This window comes from Gracilinanus agilis, chromosome 3 (assembly GCF_016433145.1).
Source record: "Gracilinanus agilis isolate LMUSP501 chromosome 3, AgileGrace, whole genome shotgun sequence".
Lineage (NCBI taxonomy): Eukaryota > Metazoa > Chordata > Mammalia > Didelphimorphia > Didelphidae > Gracilinanus > Gracilinanus agilis.
Genome location: NC_058132.1, coordinates 85,410,918 through 85,435,878, shown reverse-complemented (window position 1 = coordinate 85,435,878; position 24,961 = coordinate 85,410,918). Strand labels below are relative to the sequence as shown.

Sequence of the window (24,961 nt, the reverse complement as noted above, 5' to 3'; positions counted from 1 at the left end):
CCAAGTTTTTCTGAAAACATCTCCTTCAGCATTTATTCAAACACAATAGTATTCTGTCACATTCACATAACCATAACTAAAAATTCTCCAATTGATAGGCATCCTTTCAGTTTCCAATTCTTTGCCCCCATAAAAATATATACATATATACTTCATATGTACACTCATCAATATGTGTGCATGTATTATATATAGGATCTTTTCCTCTTTCCTTCATCTCTTTGAGGTAGCAGTATCACTGGGTAAAGGGTCAAGCACTGTTTAATAATTGCTTCTCAGTCTTATATTCAAATTATTTGTCAGAACTGCTAAAGTCTTTCACATTCCACTAGCAATGCAATAATGAACTTACTTTTCCACAGCTTCCCCAGCATTTGTCTAATTTATTTTTATGTCATCCTTTATGTGCAAACATACCCATTTCCTTCTTGATTTATTGCCCTAAACTTTGGAGAATATTTCTCATTAGGCTATGAGATTTGCTATTGGAAAACAATTGTAGTCACGAGAATTAATAAATGCTGCCTTATTCTCTATTACTAACAGTTCATCCTTGACCTTTTTATAGATTTAGCTATGCTTTTCAAAACTAAGTAGATAAAAATCCCCAGAATGTAGTCCTTTACTCAGCAAAAGGTGCCTGGGAGAGAGAAGAGACATTGGGTTTAATTGGATATAATATTATGCTTGAAGCAATAATCCTTAGATTGCTAGTATCTCTCTATTTCTTCTTCTTTAATATTTCTCCATCTTATGCCATTAAGCAGAGTGCTGATGACTAGTCAAATTGTTATGTGACTTCCAGATTTGCCATCCTGGGGAAAGGGGTAATGATACAGGTGGGATGAATGGTTAAGAAATGTCTCTTCACCTAAATACAGGACTAATTTAACACACGACTCCCATATTGTCATGTGTTTATATGTTTAGATATGTGTTCATGAGTGTCCATGTCTATGACACGCTTTTAAATATTGCATAGGAGTTCTTGATTTGCTTTTGACTAATGACTATTTTCATGATCTTTCTGATGGGAATTTCTCTTTTCACCTTGATAGAGAGAAAATTCATTTTCCCCTTTATTTTTGCAGACCTTTTTACAGCCTTAGATGACAGAACTCTCTTTTCTTCATTTTGCTACCTTAAGTTTGATTTCAGATTCTTGCCTTGATAGGTTGGTGAGATGCAGAATCTTCTGACTTGCCAGCAGGATTGCTAGTATTGGTAGAGCAGAGAGGGGGCTAAAGAGTTAAGAAAAGACAACAAAACATTATAAATATTCTCTAAATGGAAATTGTTACTGATATACAATGTTCAATAATTAAAAAGACAAATAAAATAGATCATAAATAAGAAATAATAAAATTGGCAAGATTATATTAATAGATGCAGAAAAACCTTTTGACAAAACAAAATGCATTTATAATCTAAAAACACAAAAATACATAAAAATAAATGAACCTTTCAATATGGTAAACATCACTTATCTGAAACCAAGAGCTTTGTTGTTCCATGGTATGCACCTCTTCGTGACCCCTTATTTGGTTTTCTTGGTAAAGATTCTGGAGTGGTTTGCCATTTTCTTCTCTAGTTTGTTTTTATAGCTGAAGCACTGAGGCAAACAGGGTTAAGTGACTTTCCCAAAGTCACATGCTAGTAAGTGTCTGAGGACAGATTTGAACTCAGGCATTTTTGACTCCAGACTCAACACTCAATTCTATACCATCTAGCTGCCCAGGTATCAATAGATGCAGAAAAAATGTTTTTGAAAATAAAATGTGTTAAAAACAGTAAAACACACAAAAATAAAATGATCAATTCTTTTTTTTTCAGATTACATGGTTGTTTGCTTAAAGAAACCAAGACATTAAATTAAAAATTAGTTAAAACTGTAGCTCTGATAAAGTTTCAGGATACAAAATAAACTTATCAAAATACACAAGCTCTTTGTAGGCTACTAAGATATAGCTGGAAGTGATACAAAATAAATTCTATTCAAAGGAGCTGTAGAATGCTTAGACTATATAGGAATCCTCCTATTAGGGTATACAAAGGAATTCACTGAACAGTGATAGCAAACAGTATACATACATGAAGACAATTTACAAATTAATCATGACTAGATCATGCTAACATAATACGAAGTACAATGCTCTCTGTATTTATTTCCACATTTAATAACATATGAAACTACCAAAGAGTTAATTGAATTGAAGCAAACAAAATAATAATTCATACAGAGAAACAAAAAGTCAGGAATCTCAAAGAAAATTATGAACAAATAGGAGTGAAAGGATGTCTAGAATTATAAGATCTGAGACTATAATATGAGCCAGCAGTTATCAAAACTTTTTGATACTAAAACCATTATCACTGGTACATATTTGGCAAACAGGACCAAGAAACTTTCAGATTTAGGAACAAAGATAAAAATAAACTAATGGAACAAAATATTGGCATAAAGACTCTCCATTGTACAAAAATTGATGAAAAGACTGAAAAGCAGCCTATCAAGAATTAGTCATAGACCAGTGTCTCACACTGTCTCCTAAAATAAGCTATATTAGCTAAATTTAAAATGTTCTACCCAGCACTTATTACAATGCTGGGAAAATAGTAGGAACGTAGTAAATATTTGTTCACTAACTCATTCATTGATACCTTGAACAAATAAAAAGAGAAGAGGATACTTTACTCAACTACAGATATGGAGAGATTTTCAAATTAATAAAAGGAAAAAAGAAGGTCACAAAACATAACATTGTTCAAACAAATTCAATGCAATAAGAATTAAAAGAAAATGTTTACCTGCAAAAATATTTGATACAAATTTCTCTGATGAATATCTAATATTCACACTGGAGTGGAACTTACAGAAATATAACAAATAAATTCCATTATCTGATAGAAAAATGGTCAAAGGTCAGAGATAAGCAATTTTCAAAAGAATGAGGCTGCAAGGTGGTGGAGGAGATGAAGCACTGGATTTGAAGTAAGGAAGTCCAGAATTCAAAATTGGCTCCAGATACTTACTAGGTATGGGACTCTGTGCAGGTCCCTTAATCTTTATCTGTCTCAGTTGTTTCAAGTAAGGTGGATACGATGAAAACTTTCAAGGCTATTATGAAGATGAAACATATAGTACAAACCTCAAATGCTATAAAAATGCTGCCTGTTGGGAAGCAGTGCCAACTATCAATAGCCATACAAAAAAAAGTGCTCAAAATCACTAATAGTGAAAGAAATAGAAATTAAAAGAAGTCTGGAGTTTCACCTCATAGCCATAAATTGGGAAAGATGTTCTAAAAAGGAAAATGGTGATTATTGGAGGCATTATAGGAGAGATGTTCTATTTCACTAATGAGTTAGCTATAAATTCATACAACCATTCTGCAAGTAATTTGGAAACATATCCTCAGTGCAAATACTAAAATCTACATACCCTTTGATCAAGTGATTCCATTATTCCAAAGGGTTCAAAGGTGTAGAAAAAACACAGATATATAATAATACATTTTTATAACAGCATTTTTTACTATTGGAAAGAACTGGAAATAAAGTGGCTATTTATGAATTAGGAAAGTATATAATTAAAATAAAATATTATTATGCTCTAGGAAATGAGAAATGCAATTGATTCTGATCATCCTGGCAAGAATCATATAATCTGATATACAGTAAAATAATTAGAAATAGGATTCAGGAAAACAATTTTTAATGGCTACAGTTATGTAAAGAAAAGCAACTGAGAAAGTAAAAAGAAGTTTTAACAACACAATAACACATCACATCTCCAGAATACTGATGATAAAAAAAATGTTCCTTAACTCTTTTCATAATGGTGAGGAAACAGAGTTGCAGAATCAGATATACATTCTCTGATAAAGTTATTGTGTGGTTTTTTTTTACTTTTTTCGAAGGTAAATCTTCCATTCCTTTGGAGAAAATATGGGAGTTTAGGGTATCAGGGGGTACCTGGTGGCATGCTAAGATGACACAAAAAGAAGAAAAGGAAAGAAGAATATAAAACATCATTCTTGAAATATTAAAAAAAACACACAGAAGATAGGGTAGTTGGGTGACTTAGTGGATAGGAGAACCAGGGCTAGAGATGGGAGGTCATGGGTTAAATTAGATCTCAGACTCTTCTTGGCTGGATGACTCTGGGCATGTCACTTAAACCAAATTGCCTACCCCTTGCTGCTCTTCTTCCTGGGAACCTATATTTGAATCAATTCTAAGACAGAAGCTAAGGGTTATTTTTTGTTTGTTTGTTTGTTTTAATGCAAACAGGAGAAAATAGGAGGAAGTTCAAAGTGAATAATTCTGCTACAGTTTTCTTAAACTTAATATACACATTAAAATATATGAAATCCATAGTACTAGCTTTCCATACAATCATATTTCTATTCTTCCCCGTATATTGAAAGATGCCTATTTGTTCATCTTTAAGTTCATAATATTTTTAAAAAATGTTCATTTTTCAATAAAGGATGATGGAAAGGAAAACCTGTCCTCCATGTACTTCATGGAATGATAAGGCCTCCAATTACGTTTGCTGTCAAGAAACAACAGGATAATTGGAAAGGAGGCTTGGTCTAGCTTGTCTATCCATCTCATTTAGTTCTTTTCTCAGTCTTCATCCTTCTTTCCTCTCTGCAATTGCTGACTCTGAAATTTACCCTTTTGTTCTTGGCATGCTTTTCTTTCTAGGTTCTTTGTGACACTACTCTCCCCTGGTCTTTCTCCTACCTTTCTAATTGTTCTTCCTCTGTCTCCTTCCAAGTTACCCCATGATAAACATAATTCCCTTTTACATGCAAAATCAAATATGCATGCTTTTACACAATGTATATTGCTGTTTGCATTTTAAAGTCCTTGATAATGTTGTCCCTTCACACATTTGAAGTCATCTTTCACTTTTATTCCCTCCAAATACTCTGCAATCTATTCATGATGGCTTTCTTGTCATTCCTTGAATAAGACATTCCACCTCAAAAATGTGCCTTTCACACACTGGCAGTCCCTCTTATCTTCAGCTAGCAGCTTCCTATATTTTTCAGAAAAAATCTCACCTTCTGGAATTCACCTTAAATTGATTTTCTGCCTCTTGCCATTGTAACTAAAAATCTGGGTTTCCAGAGTACTGAATTTGACTTCAAAAGGACAAATATTTGAATCCTTCCACTACTATTTGTGGGACTGCTGGAAGGAATAATGGATATAGTTCTGGATCTGGAGTCAGCAAGATAGCCTCAGACACTTACTTTGTGCAAAGCTGTATGATTCAGGATAAGTTACTTAACCATATTTGCCTCAGTTTTCTTTTCTGAAAAATGAGTTGGAGAAGGGAATGACAAAGAATTCCAGTTTCTTTGCCAAGAAAACCCCAAATGGGGTCAAGAAAGTCAGAGTCGTCTTATTAAGTATTTTACTAATTTTCAGTGATTTAGAACATTTTATCGTATTACTATTAATATCTTTTATATCTTCTTCTGAAAACTGCCTGTTCATATTTTTTTAGAATTTATCAGTTGGGAAATAATTCTTATTTTTTTTAAAAATTGATTTAGTTAACTATACAAAAAATAAGACCTTTATTAGAGAAACTTGCTATAAATTCCTCCATTTCCTGCTTTCCTTCTAATTCTAATTGCATCAGTTTTGTTTGGGCAAAAATATTTTACTTTAAATTAATCTAAATTATTCATTTATCTATTGTGATTCTCATTATTCCTTGTTTGGTCACAAACTCTTTCCTTAGCCTTAGATTTTTCAGGTAGTATTTTTCCATTTTTCTCTAATATAATTATGGTATCATTCTTTCTGCCTAAATCATGTATCTATCTTGCTATATAATGAGAGCTCTTGTTTTATACCCAGTTTCTGTGAGATTACCCTACAGTTTCCCTAGAGATTTGGATTGCATAATGAGTTATTGCTCTAGTAGCTGGGATCATTGAGTTTGTCAAACATCTGGTTACTATTCTCATTGCCTTTTGTATCCTTTTGCATGCCTAATCTGTGTTGATAATTATAGTTTTGAAGGTTGTTTTTTTTTTTCAGATCATATACTGATTGGTGCATTTCCCTCTGAAGTTTTCATGGATTCACTTGACACTTTTGACCTTTTATTCTTCCAGATAATTAAAAACATTTTAACACTATAAAGTAATTATTTGGTAGTTTGATTTATGTGGTATCAAATAAGTAAAAGGAACTGTAAGCCAACACTTACCAGAATATACTCTCCTCCAATATTTGTAAAGGTGAATCTGGGGAAGGCATCAGGTAAGGAATTTGACTTTTATAGTCTTATTCAAACCCCAAAGTCTTTAATAATGACAAAAGGAAATAATCTACAAGAGAAGAAAGAACAAAGAATTCAATATAAGTAACCCCTTATACAAGCAATCAGCAACTTGCTACTAATTCCTATTACAACTCACTTTTTCACAGGTGGAAATACAAGAGAGAAGCTCCTTTGATAGCCTCAACAGTTGGATTATGTGCCCTCATGAGTGTCCATTCTCAGAAATACCTCAGCCACATCCTCTAAATGTCATTTGAGTAAATACTGAAAGGAATACATTGGATCATGTGAATGAAGGAATAAGGACAAGACTCTAGATTCCTCTAGCCTACCCTCCAAAGCCTGAATTCACCTCTTTAGTGTTATTTTCTTTTATCCCCTTCTTTGTTCTCTCAATGACATAGCCAGTATTAAATAGGAACCCTTCTCAATGGATATATAGTTAGTCAGTAAGCAGAAGGGCAGCTACTATATGCCAGGCATTTTGCTAGGCTTTGGGGATATAAAATGAGACAAAAGAAAGTCTGAACTCAAGTACCTTATAATGTAATGAGAAAGGCAGCAAACAAATACATATATACAAGTGACATGTATAATAAATGGGAAATAATTAACTGAGGGAGGGCATTTGAATTAAGAGGGGTTGGGAAAGATTTCTCATGGAAGATAGGATCTTAGTTGGAACTTGAACAAAGTCAGGGAAGCCAAGATATAGAGATAAGGAGGGAGAGCATTTCATGCTTTGAGGAGAGTCAAGAAAATGAGATCAGATAATGTCCCAATAGGAGGACAGTAAAGAGACAAGTACCATTGAATCAAAGATTAAATGGAGATGGGGAAAGTGTAAGAAAATTTGGAAAGTGGAGAAGGGAGGGCTAGGTTATAAAAATATTTGAATGCAAACAGAGGATTCATATTTATTCTGGAGGTGATAAGGAGCCACTGAAATATATTAAATATGACAGCATCATTGTTGGACATGAACAAATAACTTTCATAGCTTAATGGAGGATGGAATTAAATGAGGAGAGACTTGAGCCAGGCAGATACAACATCTGGCTCTTACAAAGATTCATAGGATACTTCTCAGAATCAGCAATGAAACGATTGCTTATGTGTCCAACAATAATATACTGAGGAATATAGAAGAAAAGAGAATAAATAATTTCTGAGTTTTCTATGTCAGAAGTACAAATTTGAAAAGTCAAGCTACCTCCACCCTGCCCATATACTATATGATTCAGCTCAACACAAATAGGTTACAATATTTGAGAAGGTAAGGAAGTAAAATAAGGAGAAATATAACCTCTGAACAATTAGGATGATGCAGAAATGAAACAAAAACATGAGATTTCTAAGAAAAGATCCTTTAAGTAGAGATAAAAAGAGGACAGATATTGTTGAATATCTGTTCACAGAAATTGTTGTTCACAGAAAGTGAACAGAGTACTAGAATAAGAAAATAAGATAGCTTATATGATATCACAGGGAAGAGAAAGTAGAGATGAGATATTATTTGGTCTTAAAGTACAAGGTGGAGGAAGTTAAAGTTGAAGAAAAGTAGACCTTAGCAGGAAAGGAACTGATCTCTCTGCCTTTATCACACAGAATCCTTATTATAATTCTCAAATCCTATTTCAAAGCTTTCTTTTTCCCCAGCAGAGAGCATCTGGATCAGGCACTGAAATATATGTTTATTCTTGAGCCCTTGCCTCTGAGATAAAGATATAAAAATGAACTCACCAGTTTGGTTTCTGCTTCACTAAGAGCATTAGAATTAAAAGTGTGTGTCTGTGTATGTTTGTGTGATCCGAACACATTTATTTATGTGTTTGCACGAGTACAGCATGGCCAGAGTGCTAATTGTAGGAAAAGGATCATCTGAGCTCATCTTCCCAAGAGCTGGAATTATCATGTCACCTAAAGGAGACATGACAGTCTTCCAGAGGAGTCAAGCTTGAAGGGCATTTTTGTCCCAGATGTAAACCATTGAAAAGCAATTATTTTTAATTAATAAAATGCTCCATTATTGAAGTCAAGAAAACAACCAGTATCTTCTGGGAAAGAAACTTTTCATATGCTCTTTGAAAAATCTTCTTGGTATTATTCAGTTGTCTCATTCGTGTCCAATTCTTTGTGACCTCATTTGGAATTTTCTTGGCAAAAATATTTTAGTGGTTTTCCATTTCTTTATCCAGCTCATTTTATAGAAAACAGAGTCAAACAGAATCAAGTGTCTTGCCTAGGATCACAGAACTGGTAATTGTCTAAGGCCAGATTTGAAGTTTAGTCTATCTTGATTCCAGGCATTGCACTCTATCCACTGAACTACTTGGGTGCCCAAGTTTAGGACAACAGAATTAAGCAAAATCACAAGCAGAAGGAAAAGAATAGAACGCAAAGTTCAAGAAGTAAAGAAGTTTGTGTCTGGGCCCTTGTCCTAATCTAAACTATGGGAACTCTAGAAGGAGTCCCAGGTCCAGAAATTTTTTTCTCATTGATCAAAGTCTGCATATTTCCAATATACACCATCTCCAATGTTGGTTTTAATAAGAATACTTATAAAATATCTTTATATTCTCTTACAAAGAGAGGCACCAATAATTTAGCATAGTGATGGGCAATCTTTTTAAGAGGGGACCAAAGGAAAGGAAATGCTCATTAAATGTTTCTATGGCAACTCTTTTGAAGTTTCATTGTATTGTATCCTACTCATTGTTTTGTCAGATTAGGAATAATATTGCGTAGCAAGATAGAACATTTCAGGGGGCCGCATCTGGCCCATGGACCATAGTTTGCCCATCACTGCTTTAGAATGTACATTTAGGACTCATGACTGAAGAAAAAGGGATAACAGCAACTCAGTTTCCAAGAAGGATAGCATGTTGTATTTGAAAGAACACTTGTCTTAGAGTCAAAATAGCTGCCTATGAGTAGATTTTCAGCCCTTAATAATTGTTTTACCCTGATCAAGCCACTTAAACTCTCTAAATCTCAGTTTCCCCAACTGAAAGATTGGATAATATAAGTAAGAAGCATCTCATAAAGTGCTGGTTTGTTTTGTTTTGTGTAAATGGAATTAGCTCTAGCCCATTCATAGTCAAAAATCTACTTACCCTAGGCATCTAGATTATATCATCCCCACCTCCCTCAGCAGGGGAGGAGAGATAAGTTAATCACAAGTGACAATAAGTATCAAATCAAGAACAAGGGACTGCCCTTTGGGCAGTCCAAATCAGTGTAGAGGCTGCCATTGGTCCACTTGAATTAGAGGTGGACCCACAGGAAATGACGAGAGACACTATCTCTTTAAATATGTGGGTTACAAGCTGGTGAGGGAGTTCCGGCTTTGGACTTGGTGCTGAAGGTGCTTAGCTGAGACCTCAGAATGCTTCTACTCTGAATTGTCATTTGGGTAAGTTAGGCTGACTTCCTTGGCCTACCTTGGCATTTCCAAACTCTGCCTTAAGTAGGCTTATAACCTCTCTGATTTCTAAGGTCTTGTGGCTTGTAGCCTAGTTTAATTAGCCTTTTAACCCTCTCTCTCCAGCCAGGCCTCTGCAGACCTGGACTAGCCTCTCCATCTCTCTATTTCCCTACCTTTTACCTTCCTAATTGTAAATAAACTACCTTAATCTGGATCCTGACTTGGGTCTATTTTAATTATGGAATCAATCTGAATTGTTGATTCCGGGGGACCACATTTTAAATATATATCTATAAAGTACCTAAAATCTCCCTCTTACAGTTTATTTCGAAAGGGTGTGAATCTAATAGGTTGCACAGTGGATAGAACTCTAGGTCAGGAAGATCAGAGTTCATATTTGGTCTCAGATCCTTGCTGACTATAACCATTAGAAAGTCACTTACCGGGGCTTCCTGGTTAAGATGGAGGCAGAGTAAAAAGCAGCTGCTTAATCTCTCCTAATTGAAACATATAGGACTCCTCAAGAAGACATAAAAATAAATCCTGAGGAGCAAAGAGACCCCACAATAAGGCTAAGCATTGTAGGTATGTGGAATTGGGGCATTTCCATGCTATAAAGGGGTGAAACAGGTCTCACTAAAATGAGAGCTGAGCAACCCCCTCCCCCACCCCACACCACCTACAGTGCCAAAGCCAGCACACAAGAGTTAGAGCAAGTTTGGGGCATGCTTTAAGTCCTTGGCAGCCACCTGGGGTCACCAGGGCCTGCTCCTCAGAGAAGCAAGACTTAAGACCCCAATAGGCTAAAGAACACGTGCGGACTTTGAATACAGACCCTGAGTGCAGGCATGTGTGTGGACGCAGACTCAAGCCCAGACTCGGATCCTGAAAGCAGGCAAGGACTTGGATCTTGAGCTCAGGCGAGGACCTTGAGTGGGGACCCAGTGCAAAAGGGTTGCACAACTGGGGAAGCAGCACCCTGAGTCTGTTAAAGAAACCTCCGGCAGAGGAACAAGCAAAGGGACCACCAGGAGGCTTGACCCTGAGAACAACTAGACCAGAGACCTCAGGAGTCTAAAGAGCACAGACAGATCCTGAGTGTGAGGAAAAACCTGACAGGGTGCAAGGCTAGCAATGGCAAGCCAGAGACAAGATCATCAAGAAGAAAGAGAAAAGAAAAAAGAGAAAAGAGAAAGAGAAAAGAGAAAGATCATCAAGAAGAAATCTGTAATACTCAGCAACTTTTACACAGATAAAATCTAGACAACAGAGCAAACAGCAGAGGAGAACAAACAAGTAATCGTATCCAAACCTTCCCAAAATAATGAAAACTGGCTGTAAGCTATTGAAGAGTTCAAATCTGAGATGATGAGAAAGATGGAAGAGGTCTGGCAAGAAAATAACAGTTTAAAAGGCAGAATTTTGCAATTGGAAAGTGAGGCTCAGAAATCAAATGAACTGATAAGCAAATTGAACACCAGAAATGACCAGATTGAAAAGGAAAACCAAAAGATTATAGCCGAAAAACAGTCCCTAAAGGCTAGAATTGAGCAATTAGAAGCTAATGATCTCTCAAGATAGCAACAACAAATAAAACAAAGTCAAAAGACTCATAAAATAGAAGGAAACATGAAATATCTTAATGAGAAAGTGACAGACTAAGAAAACAGGTCTAGAAGAGATAATCTGAGAAGCATTGGTCTTACTGAAAAAGCAGAAATTAATAGAAATTTGGACTCCATACTAGAAGAAAGTATTCAGCAAAATTGCCCTGAAGTTCTACAACAAGAGGGCAATGTAGACATTGAAAGGATCCACAGAACACCCTCTACACCAGACCCAGAAAAGGAAACGCCCAGGAATATAATAGCCAAATTCAAGAGCTTCCAAGTAAAAGAAAAAAATCTTACAAGAAGCCAGAAAGAGATAATTCAGATATCAAGGAGCACCAATCAGGATCACACAGGATCTGGCAGCCTCCACACTAAAAGAGCACAAGGCTTGGAATGTAATATTCAGAAAGGCAAGAGAACTGGGTCTACAACCAAGGATCATCTACCCATCAAAACTAACTATATATTTCCAGGGGAAAGTTTGGGCATTCAACAAGATAGAAGATTTCCAAGTATTTACACAGAAAAGACCAGGACTAAATGGAAAGTTCGATATCCAACCACAAAAATCAAGAGAAACATAAAAAGGTAAATAAGAAAGAGAGGGGAAATAAAGAAATTCATATTTTTTAAATTTGCATCTTTAAGGGCTTCAATATGTTCTAATTATTAGTATTCCTATGTGGAGAAATGTTATATATAATTCTCTGTGAGGAATTCTATTCACTATTATAGTATTCACTATTATAGTAATTAGAAGAATAATTCATAGGGAGAGGGTGGAATACTAAATGGTCTAAGATGATATGGGGGTGGGAAAGAGGGAGGTGAATAGTAGAGGACACCAAGAGAAACTTGGATGAATAAGAAAAATAGGATATTCTTTTACACACAAAGAGGGCATGGGAAGGGGAAGGGATGAATACTATTATAAGAAGGAGAGGAAGAGAGCATTACAAGGTAATATTTAAACCTTACCCTTAGTGGAATTAACCTTGAGGGGAAGAGTAGCTATATCCATTGGGATATGAAACTCTATTTAAACCTACTGAGAAAGTCAGAAGGGATAAACCAAGGGCAGCAGGGGAGTGTGGAGGTCAAAAAAGGGAGGGGAGAAGAAGGGGTAAGGAATTCATTAGGCCTTAAAAATAAAAATAGGGGAATCATAAGGGAGGGGGTAGAAAGGGAAGTAAATCACGGGAGGGGACAAGGCTTACTGGCATAAAGCAAACCACAGATTTAAAAGGAAATAGTGTAAGGAGAAGGGGTAGAACTAGAAGAGAATACCAAAATGTTGGCGAATACACAACTGATAATTATAACTCTGAATGTGAAAGGGATGAACTCACCCATAAAACGGAAGCAAATAGAGTGGATTAGAAAACAAAATTCTACCATATTTTGTCTATAAGAAACACATATGAGGTGGGTGGACATACACAGGTTTAAGATTCAGGGCTTGAGCAAAATATTTTGGTCTTCAAATGAGAAAAAGAAGGCAGGAGTGGTGATCATGATTTCTGACAAAGCCAAAGTAAAAATAAATATGAAATGAATAAAATCAAAAGTAAAAGAACTATTGAATTAATAAATAAGACTAGAAGCTGGTATTTTGAAAAAACAGATAAAATAGACAAAGTACTGGACAATCTAATAAACAAAAGGAAAAAAGAAAACCAAATTGACAGTATCACAGATGAAAAGGGAGACCACACCTTTAATGAAGGCAATCATTAAAAACTATTTTGCCCAATTATATGGCAACAAATATAACAATTTAGGAGATATGGATGAATATCTACAAAAATATAAATTGCCTAGATTAACAGCAGAAGAAATAGAATACCTAAATAATCCCATATCAGAAAAAGAAATTGAACAATCCTTCAAAGAACTCCCTAAGAAAAAATCACCAGGACCTGATGGATTCACAAGTGAATTCTATCAGACATTCTATTCAAAGAGCAACTAATCCCAATACTATACAAATTATTTAATATGATGAACAAAGAAGGAGTCCTACCAAATTCCTTTTATGACACAAATATGGTAATGATTCCAAAGACAGGTTGATCAAAAACAGAGAAAGAAAACTATAGACCAATCTCCCTAATGAACATAGATGCAAAAATCTTAAATAGAATACTAACAAAGAGATTCCAGCAAGTAATTAAGAAGATCATTCACCATCATCAGGGATTTATACCAGGAATGCAAGGATGGTTCAACATTAGGAAAACCATCCACATAATTGACCATATCAACAGCCTATCAAACAAAAATCACATGATTATCTCAATAGATGCTGAAAAAGCCTTTGATAAAATACAACATCCATTCCTATTGAAAACACTGAAAAGTATAGGAATAGAAGGCCCTTTCCTAAAAATAATAAACAGTATATACCTAAAACCATCAACAAGCATCATATGCAATGTGGATAAATTAGAAGCCTTCCCAAAAAGATCAGGAGTGAAACAAGGATGCCCATTATCACCTTTACTATTCAACATAGTACTAGAAACACTAGAAACACTAGCAGTAGCAATTAGATAAGAAAAATAAATTGAGGGTATCAAAATAGACAAGTCCAAACAAGTAAAACTGGATCTCAACAATTGGAAAGCCATTAATTGCTCATGGGTAGGACAAGCTAAAATAATAAAAATGACCATTCTACCCAAATTAATTTACCTATTTAGTGCCATACCTATCAAATTACCAAAAAACTTCTTTACTGAATTAGAAAAAACTATAACAAATTTCATTTGGAATAACAAAAGATCAAGAATATCAAGGGAAATAATGAAAAAAATGTGAAGGAAGGGGGCCTAGCAGTACCAGATATTAAACTATACTATAAGGCAGCAGTCATCAAAACAATATGGTAATGGCTAAGAGACATAGAGGAGGATCAGTGGAATAGACTTGGGGTTAATGACATCAGCAAGACAGTGTATGATAAACCCAAAGAGCCCACCTTTTGGGACATGAATCCACTATTTGACAAAAACTGCTGGGAAATTTGGAAAACAATATGGGAGAGATTAGATTTTGATCAACATCTCACCCCCTACACCAAGATGAATTCAGAATGGGTGAATGACTTGAACATAAAGAGGGAAACTATAAATAAGTTAAGTGAACACAAAATAGTATACCTGTCAGATCTCTGGGAAAGGAAAGATTTTAAAACCAAGCAAGAGTTAGAGAAAATTACAAAATGTAAAATAAATGATTTTGATTATATCAAACTAAAAAGCTTTTGTACAAACAAAAAAATGTAGCTATAATCAGAAGGGAAAAAACAAATTGGGAAAAATCTTTATAACAAAAAACCCTGACAGGGTTCTAATTACTCAAATATACAAGGAGTTAAACCAATTGTCTTAAAAATCAAGCCATTCCCCAATTGATAAATGGGCAAGAGACACGAATAGACAATTTTCAGATAAAGAAATCAAAAGTATTAATAAGCACATGTAAAAGTGTTCTAAATCTCTAATAATTAGAGAAATGCAAATCAAAACAACTCTGAGGCATCACCTCACACCTAGCAGACTGGCTAAAATGAAAGAAGAGGAGTGTAATGAATGCTGGAGGTGATGTGGCAAAACTGGGACATTAATACATTACTGGTGGAGTTGTGAACTGATCCAACCATTCTGGCTGGCAATTTGGAATTATGCCCAAAGAGCGATAAAAGAATGCCTGCCCTTTGATCCAGCCATACCATTGCTCGGTTTGTACCCCAAAGAGATCATAGATAAACAGACTTGCACAAAAATATTTATAGCTGTGCTCTTTGTGGTGGCAAAAAACTGGAAAGCAAGGGTATGCCCTTCAATTGGGGAATGGCTGAACAAATTATGGTATATATTGGTGATGGAATACTATTGTGCTCAAAGGAATAATAAACTGGAGGAATTCCATGTGAACTAGAAAGACCTCCAGGAATTGATGCAGAATGAAAGGAGCAGAGCTAGAAGAACATTGTACACAGAGACCAATACACTGTGGTAAAATAGAATGTAATGAACTTCTGTACTAGCTGCAATGCAATGATCCAGGACAATTCTGAGGGACTTATGGAAAAGAACACTACCTACATTCAGAGGAAGAACTGCAGGAGTGGAAAAAAGAAAAACATCTGCTTGAACACATGTGTTGAGGCGGACGTGATTGGGGATGTAGACTTGAAACTACCACACCAATGCAACTATCAACAATTTGGAAATAGGTCTTGATCAATGACACATGTTAAAACCAGTGGAAATACGCACCAGCCATGGGGGGGGGTAGTGGGTAGTAAGGGGGTGTGTGAAGGGGAAAGTAAGAGCAAGAATTATGTAACCATGTTAACTTTTCTAAAAAATAAATATTAATAATTGTTTAAATAAAGAAAGTCACTTACCCTCTGTTTTACTCAGTTTCATCATCTTTAAAATGAGTAAAATAATTTTTGTGAATATCAAGTGAGATAATAATTATAAAAAGCACAGTAGTTGGCAATAGTAAACACCATAAAAATGTTAGTTGTTTTATTATAATTATTTTTCTAAGTAGTGACCTAAATAGATCAGGTGACCTTTACTCTCACCACACAAAAAATTGGAAGAAATCCCAAATCCTAATCATTTTATAAATTGTCTTCCTTTTCCTAAAAAGGCCACCATTGTCTCAAAATCACAGCTTGTGATACATATCTGACACTTCTTTTGCTGGCCCAAACAAAGGACTTGTTAATTTAAAACAAAGGCATTTTGTTAAAGAACAGCAAAACAAATAATAAAGAAAACCATCTCATATGTAAGTGGTAATTTCTCTCACAGAACCACATGATATTGAAGGGAAGGGGGAAATATCATTACGTCAAACAAGTACCATTTCTCTGAGTACATGTCAGCTGAAATTCCTTTTTGTCTCAGAATGAATCACTTGCTAGTTCCCAGTAACATCTTCATTGTCCTTCTCTAGTTTAATTATGTCATCTTTTGAGTTTTCTCTACACTGAGCTGGGAACTCCCTCTTAACTTTTGTTGCTTTAAAAAATATATGTTTATTAGTATCTTCTTTTGCCATCACCATTGGATATTGTAAAAGTGAAATTTGGGAAATGTATCAAACTACATTTCCCGTGGTCCAACGGGTTTCCGTTTCCGGGTCTTTGGGGCCATGGGGAGGTCTACATCGACGCAGAGAGGGTTTAAATCTCCTGGGTTAGGAGGGAGTGGTCTCTTTGCGAGTAGGCGCTTGACTAGGAGACAGTATGGAGGCGGCAGTCTTGAATGCTTACAAGCGCGTGGTCTAATGATTTTATCTATCAGCATGGCTTTAATTAAATTACTAATATATATATTTATACCAGCCTTTATCATTTTTCATATTTATCAATATCTTCCTCTTCTCCATGACAGCCATTTCATATATCAATGAGGATTTTTCAAAGGCAAAAATAAGAAGAAAAATAACATTATTTGTCATACATAAAAATCCAAAAATATGGCTCGTGTGTAATGCTTATGGACCTTCCATACCTGAAGAGGGGTGGGATATCAGGGTCTTTTCATATTTCTTCTTTTGTACTCTGAGTGTTCTTTATTATTTTGCAGCATTCACTTTGCATTTTACTTTTATATTTATTCTTTACATTTGTATTGTTTTAGTTGTATAAATTGTTTTCTTAGCTCTTGTTACTTGGCTTCACTTCACAGCACTCAGTCTACACTTCTCTGTATTGATCACATTTGTCACATTTCATTATGTTCATGTACCACTTTTTGTTTAACCTTTCTCTAGTGGATGAAAATCTATTTTATTTCCAATTATTTGCTCTCAAAAAAAGTGCTGATACAAACATTTTGGTACTTTTCTCTTATGAATGGCCTTTTCATGGAATAAAATCTTTGAGTCAAAATATGATTGTTTTATTTGCATAACTCCAAAATGCTTTCTAAAATGTTTGTAGAGATTCAAAGCCCATTCTTAAGCATACCTACCTTCTCAGAACATTTACATCGACCATTCTGATCTTTTGACTCGTTTGCCAATTTTCAATGTGTGAGTTGATATATCAGGGTCATTCTAGTTTTGAATTTAATCTATTAGTAGTAATTTGAATCATTTTATTCATATAGTTGTTAACAGCTTATAATTTTCTTTTGAGAACAATTTAATTCTATATTTTAAACTAATTGGTCCAAGCAAAGGAGACCAAATTATTTAATAATAATAATTATCTATTAGGGAATGACTATTTATAATATAAATGCACAAATTTATATATAAATGATTTATAATTAAGTCTCTAAAAAGAAGGGCAATAAAAATCCTGGAAAAAATTTTGTAGCAAGTATCTCTGTTAAAGGCTTAATTTCTCAAATATAGAGAGAACTAAGTCAAATCTATGAAAATAAGAGTCATTCACCAATTATAAAAGACCAAGGATACAAACATGGAGTTTTCAGATGTAGAACTCAAAGCTATCTAGCCATATGAAAAAATGCCCTAAATCACTCTTGACTATTAAAATATAAATTTGAATGACTCTGAGATACCATATCATATCTATCATATTGCCTCTTATGACAGAAAAAGAAAATTATGAATATTGAAGGGCATGTGGGAAAATTGAGACAATAATGCACCATTGGTGGAATTGTGATATGAACTAACCATTCTGGAGAGCAATTTGGAATTATGCTCAAAGGACTCTAAAACTGCACATTCTTTGATCCATCAATACTATTACTAGGTTTGTATCTCAAAGAGAAATAGAAAATAGATTTATATGCCAGATTGAAATAGTAACGGGTCTGAACCCCAAATAGAAATAGATTTGTATCCCAAAAGAGATCAAAAAAAGGAAAAGAACATCAACTAGGGCATGGTTTAATACATTTTGATATATGATTGTGATGGAATACTATTGAACTATTAGAAATGATGAGAAAGATGTCTTCAGAAAAATCTTGATAAAAATCTTAAACTTCATACAAATTTATTTATTATTCTCAACAATGCAATGGTCCAAGACTATCCCAGAGACCCACAATGAAAAAATGCCAACTGCTCTCTGAGAAGGAACAGAATCTGAATATAGACTGAAATACATTTCTCTTTCTATTTATTTTTTTTCGTTTGAGAGCTTGATCACAAACGATTAATATGGAAAACTATTTTATATGAATTCACATGTAAAATCTTTATAGACTGCTTCCTAGGGAAAGGGAGAGGACAAGGGATGAGGGAGAGACAGTGGGAAGGAAAGAGAAAATGTGAAACTTAAAACATTAAACAATGAATGTTAAAATTGTTTTTACAAGTAATGGGGGGAGGAATTAAACATTATTTTAAAAATTGTTTTCAAGAAAGTTTAGACAAGTCCAAAGTTCTTCCAACAGTATAGTATATTAAAGTTGCTAATATTTACAGCAGAAGAAAATATAATTATATACATATATATGTCTGCTACTTCCTATAATTTATGTATCATAGAAATCAAACCCTTCTCATATAAATTTGATACCAAGGCTTTTCTCCATTTGACAATATCCCTTCTTATCCTAGGTACATACATTTTATTTCTAATGAAGCTTTCAAGTTTTACATAATCAAATTTATGCATTTTATCTTTTGTAATTGCTTATTGCCCTCTTTGTTTGAGAATATCAATATTTTTGAGAGGTATATCATCTATTTTAAAAAACATTTTTATAGGATGATCTTTGGTTAGTCCTCATTCAGAATATCTTATACAGCATCCTATAAGTTTTTAGTTTGTATTTAATTGCTGTCATACTGCTTTCCAGTTTCCTTAGAAGTTACTATCAGATAGTGAATACTTATTAAAATAATTAAAAATTTTGATACTTCACATATTGGATTATGGAGTTCCATTATTCCAGATTCTCCCCTCCTTCACTAGCCAACTCATAGATATTTTTCATGACTCCTGACTTCATAATTTATGCTTCATAATTTAAAGCATGGAACCACTATTCTAAGTTTATCCCTCCATTTAATAATTTATTTTGATATTCTAAATGTTACATTTTTCAAATGAAATTTGTTATTGTTTTATATACTTATTATAATTTGATTGGTATAATACTAAAATAATGTATAAGTAATATGATATTGTTTTATATTTGCAAATATGTATATATACATAATGTGTATATATAATATATATATATACATATGCATGACCTAGTCATGAATGATCCTCCATTTATTTAAAATTATTTAAAATTTTAAAAAATTCTTTATCAAACATTTTGTAATTAAATCTAAATAAGTCTTTTGTCTACTTTAGTATAGTGATGCCAAGATACTTTATGCATTTTTATTTATTTGGAATGGAATTTCCCTTGAATTTTATGCCTCCTTAGATTTGGCCTTTATTATTATGTAGAAATGTTGTCATATAGAAATTTTACATAGAAATATTTTATAGTTTATAGTTTCTTGATGTCTATGGAGTCATTATCTTCTATTTCCTGTCTTTAAGGAATTATTTTCTTCAGGGAGCTTTTCTATCACCTTTTCCATTTGGACATATCTAGGATGTAAAGTGTTCTTTTCCTTAGTGAAATTTCATGCTTCTTTTCCCATTTGACCAATCTACTTTGTAAGGAGTTCTTATCTTCGGTGGATTTTCCCACCTTTTTTATCATTTAACCTATGCTGATTAAAAAAATTAATATCAAATTTCCTCATGAGTTTTCTGAAATTATATAATGCAAATTATTTTTTTCCCTTCTTCCCTCCCCCCTCCTGGAGCTGGCAAGCAATTAAATCTCAGTTATATTATATATATATATAATATATATATACATGTGTTATATATATAATCACACAAAACATGTTTCCATAGTATTCATTTTATAAGTGAATAATCATATTAAACCAAAATCCTAAAACATATACCTCCCAAAAAACAAGTGATAAATCATATGCTTACATCTGTATTTTCACTCTAACAGTTCTTTTATAAGTCCTTCAGAAATGTTCTGGATCATTGTATTTCTTTTAGTGGCAAAGTTATTCACATTTGATTGTTCCACAATATTGCTGTTACTGTGTACAATGTTATCCTGTTTCTGCTTACTTCACTTTATATGAGTTCACATAGGTCTATCCAGCTTTTTCTGAAACCATTCTGTTCATCATTCCTGGCAGTACAATAATATTCCATGACTGATATAGACCATAATTTTTATAACCATTCTCTAATTGAGGGTCATTCCTTTAGTTTCCACTTCTATTTCCTCTTTTGCTAATCTAGGCAATTTATAATTTTGTAAATATTCATTCTTTTCACCTAGTTTATCAGATTCATTATCATGTATTTTGGCAAAGTAGTTAATTATGATTGATTTAATTTCCTCTTCATTGGAGATGAAATCACTCTTTTCATTTTAATACTTGTAATTTGATTCTCCTTTCCCTTTTTAAATCAAATTAGCCAATAGTGTATTTTGTTTGTTTTCCCCCTAGACTAACTCCTAGTCTTAATTATTAGTTCAATAGTTCTTTTACTTTCAATTTTTATTAATTTCTCCTCTTTTTTAGGATTTCCAATTCAATCTTAATTTAGGGATTTTTAATTTGTTCTTTTTCTATTATTTTAGTTGCATACCAAATTCTGCTTTTTCTCTATTTTATTGATATAATCATTCAAAGATATAAATTTTCCCCTGAGTACTTCTTTGGCTGTATCCCTTAAATTTTGATATGTTGTCTCCTCATTGTCATTCTTTTCAGTGAAATCAGTGATTGCATGATTTGTTCTTTAACCCACCAGTTTTGAAGAATTAGGTTATTTAGTTTCTAATTAAATTTTAATGTGCCTTACTATGAACTCTTATTGATTACAATTTTTTTAAATTATGATCCAAAAAGTTACATTTATTATTTCTGCTTTTCTGCATTTTGTTGTGAAGTTTTCATGCCCTAGTACATGATCAGCTTTTATATGTGTACTATATGCTCCTGAAAAGAAGGTATATTCCTTTTTATCCCCATTCAACTTTCCCCAGATATCTTGAAATCTAACTTAAAAAATGTTCATCATCTTCCTTTATTTCTTCCTTATTTATTTATTTTTGGTTAGATTTATCTAGTTTTGATAGGGGAAGGTTGAGGTCTCCTACTAGTATAGTTTTATTGTCTAGTTCCTCCTTAAACTCCTTCAAGTTTTCCATTTTCCTTTAAAAATAGTTTCCCTATACTATTTGGTACATATCAATTAAGAACTGATATAACTTCATTATCTATGCAACCTTTTAAGAAGAGATAATTACCTTCCTTATCCCTTTTAATCAGATCTATTTTTGGTTTAGCTTTTTCTGAGGTCATGATTATTATTCTTGCTTTTTTTGTCTCAGTAGAAGCCCAATAAATTCTGCTCCGGCCCCTTACCTTTACCCTATGTGTATCCACCTGCCTCAGAAGTGTTTCTTGTAAATAACATATAGTAGGATTCTGGTTTTTAATCCACTCAGCTATCCCCTTTCATTTTATGGGTGAGTTCATTCCATTTACATTCATAGTTATGATTACCATCTGTGTATTCCCCTCTAGCTTGTTTTCTTCTTTTAATCCTACGCTTTCTCCTTTCACTTTTCTCTTCAACACCAGGATTTGCTTTTGATCACTACCCCATACCTCTTCCCTTATATTCCTCCCCCTTCCCACTACCACCCTTTTTATTCCTCTCCTTCTTCTCTATAAGGTCTTTTAATTACCTCCTGCCTAACTTCTTCCTTCTTTATATCACTGTCCTCACCACCACCCCTTTTATTATTCCCTTTCTACTTCTCTATAGGGTAGGACAGGATTCTATACCCCAATGAATCTGGCTATTCTTCCCTCTCTGAGCCAATTCAAATGAGAGCAAAGTTTAAATATTACCCATAACCACCCTCATCCTCCCCTCTATTGTAATAGTTCTCCCCTGCTCCATGCCTCTTTATGCGATATAATTTGCCTCCATTTTACTTCTCTTTTTCCATTTCTCTTAGTGAAATTCCTTTTTCACCCCTAGATTTTTTTTGTATATTATTCTAAACAGCTTACTCCCACAACCTCTGTCTATGTATACTTCTTCTAATTACTATGATAATGATAAAAGGTTTTAAGAGTTATAGATATCACCTTTCCATTTAGGAATATAAACACTTTGACCTCCCTTAACTTTTTAATCTTTCTTACTGATTTTTTATGTTTCTCCTGAATTTTGTATTTGGATATCAAATTTCCTGTGAATAAATTTCTGAGCACTAGGGTCCTTTTTTTCTATTCATAGAGCTGTGGCTATATATATATATATACATATATATATATATATATATTTATATATATGATATAGGTCACTCTCTTACAAAATCTACAGCATAAAGCATTGATTAAGAGTATATATTATGCATATATGGATACCATATGATGTAGGGCAGTCAGCCCTGGATCCAAGAGCTGTACAGAAAGTTCTTAAGGCTTTGACAATGAGTTTTACAGAATCAGATGGCAACCTTGAAGGGAACCTAGGAAAAGGGGACCTGGATGAAGTTTCCACCTTGATGAATGCCAAGACAAACATACATTTAAACACTGAAATCAAACATCTACAAGTGAGGAACCATTGCACATTCCTGCAGTGGATGAGATGGCAGGCTCTGTCATGGGGACATGATGTGGACACAAGGCTACCACTTATTTACAGCACTAATGTTTAATAATACAGATCAGTAATTTGCCTTAGTGGGTTCCAGATGAGAGTCTTGGAAGTGTAACCCTTCCCCTCCCCTTAGGGCTTAGCACACTAGGAGACCAGAGAAGGACAGTCTAAAGTTGGCTGGTGCCAGCTTGGTTGACTAAATGGAGATAGAATTGGGACTTGAGGAAACAGCAATATGCATCCTTCTCCATGAGATTGAAGATTTTTTCCTGGGTTTCATTAAAGCAATTTATTGTAGACTCCAGCATGTTCTAGTTTGTCTCCTTCCATGTACAGGAATCCAGGTTTATCTCTTTAGTTGCCTAGACAGAGATGAATTCAGTCTAGATCTTCTTGTCCTTGGGACTGAGTTTACTGGGTAATATGATTTTTTTATACTCCTCACAGCTGACCCAGAAATCAATGTTCTTCTCATTATATTCAGACTTCAGAAAAGCTTTGAAATTTGCCAGGCCACAATCATGAGTAATCAGGATTTCCAAGGATTTAGTCCACTTCTTGACTTCCTCATGGCTCACTCGTTGAGAAGAAGATGCTTTCTCCTTCTTGCTAAGGGAAGAATTTTGATTGCAGGAATCTGTCTTCTGGAGCAAGAATCCTAGGAGATGCTTCATATCCTTTGTACTCTTCAAGTAAATGGCAGGTAGGAAAGCAAGTCCTTTGCACATCTTGGCTTTTTTATTTGCCTTCAAAGTGCAGACAAGAAACAGTGCAGGAGTGGCTTTAGCTTCTTGTTTGAGTCTGTCTCAGGGAGAATGCTGTGAGAGTCTTCCCCTGAGTTTCTTTTATAATCCAGTCCAGCCTGTCAGCCAATCAGAAGGCAACATTTCAGCACTGGCTCCTGCTCTCCTCTTCCTCCTCCAACCCTTGTAAGAGAATGAAAAAGAGACTGGCTGATGCACAAACAACACAAAAAGAATAAGCCAAGGGATAAAGAAAAGAGAAGGGGAAAAAAGAAGAAAGCATACACCAGAGGAAAACTTAACCCCCATGCCCAACCAAATACCCATTTAGAGATGTGTGGACTTCCAGAAAAGAACAATGAAAGCTTTACACTTTTTCAAAAGGTGGGAATTTAGGGATAGAAAGAGTCCTGAAAGGAGAATAAGTTCTAGACTTGACTCTGACACTATCTATGTGATACTTGAAAAGTCACAACCTTGCTCACAGCCTGAAGTCAATCAACAATCACCTGCTGTTCTCACCTGCAAAATGAGATTCTGCACTAGACTGTGGTGCCTGAGGCCCCCCTTTTTGTATTTTATCATTTTATTAGGAATAATTTCAAGTGGATTATGAAGAAACAAATTCACTATTGAGTTTGATGAATTTTCTGAAATCTCTTAATGAAGATATGTTCACCAATAAACAATAAAACATCAGCTGAACTGTCATACACTGGGCAAAAAGTCAGGCTATTGTCTAAAACAACATGCAACATAAAAAAGATATGCTATAAAGGAAGACAATCTGCTCAGTAGGAAAAGCCACCTCAGTATCAACTTCTTGCCACAAGTACAGAATTAATTATCCAAATCCAAATCATACCAAGAGAAGCTGGGCTGATTAAAAAAAAGGTTCCAATGGCCTTCAAAGTAGGAAGTCTAAAGAGTGTTTTAGAGTACTTTTCTTGACTGGCAGCAGCAGTATAAGAAAGCTTTTTTGGCAAGGGAGAGAAATAAATACAAACAGAATGCTACATTTTGAAGTCGGAAGACTGTCTAAGGAATGATATAAGGTATCAGTAAAGTAGCAAGGATAAACTTTAAATCATTATTTACTGGGGCTCAAAAAACATCCAAAACATATTCATTTAAAGGTTGTCACAGTAGCTATGTCCAGGCATTTGGTCCAAGGGAAGTAAAATC

The 24,961-nt window shown here is 34.3% G+C and overlaps 1 protein-coding gene across 1 annotated transcript; it reads right to left on the bottom strand.

Moving 5' to 3' along the window:
• Positions 1-23,312: 23,312 nt before the first annotated feature.
• LOC123238878 (regulator of G-protein signaling 4-like) lies at positions 23,313-23,761 on the bottom strand. Its single transcript, XM_044666125.1, has 2 exons — positions 23,551-23,761; positions 23,313-23,383 (listed from the first exon to the last, which is right to left on the bottom strand). The coding sequence occupies exons 1-2, from the start codon at positions 23,759-23,761 to the stop codon at positions 23,313-23,315; spliced, it is 282 nt and encodes a 93-aa protein (XP_044522060.1).
• Between the last annotated feature and the right edge of the window lie 1,200 nt (positions 23,762-24,961).

Excerpts from the sequence above, each read along its gene's own strand:
- LOC123238878 (XM_044666125.1), bottom strand. The coding sequence starts at position 23,761 with ATGTGCAAAGGACTTGCTTTCCTACCTGCCATTTACTTGAAGAGTACA. Across the intron at positions 23,384-23,550 it reads AATCCTGATTACTCATGATT|ATAAACCTGGATTCCTGTAC; the intron begins GTGGCCTGGCAA and ends GCAACTAAAGAG.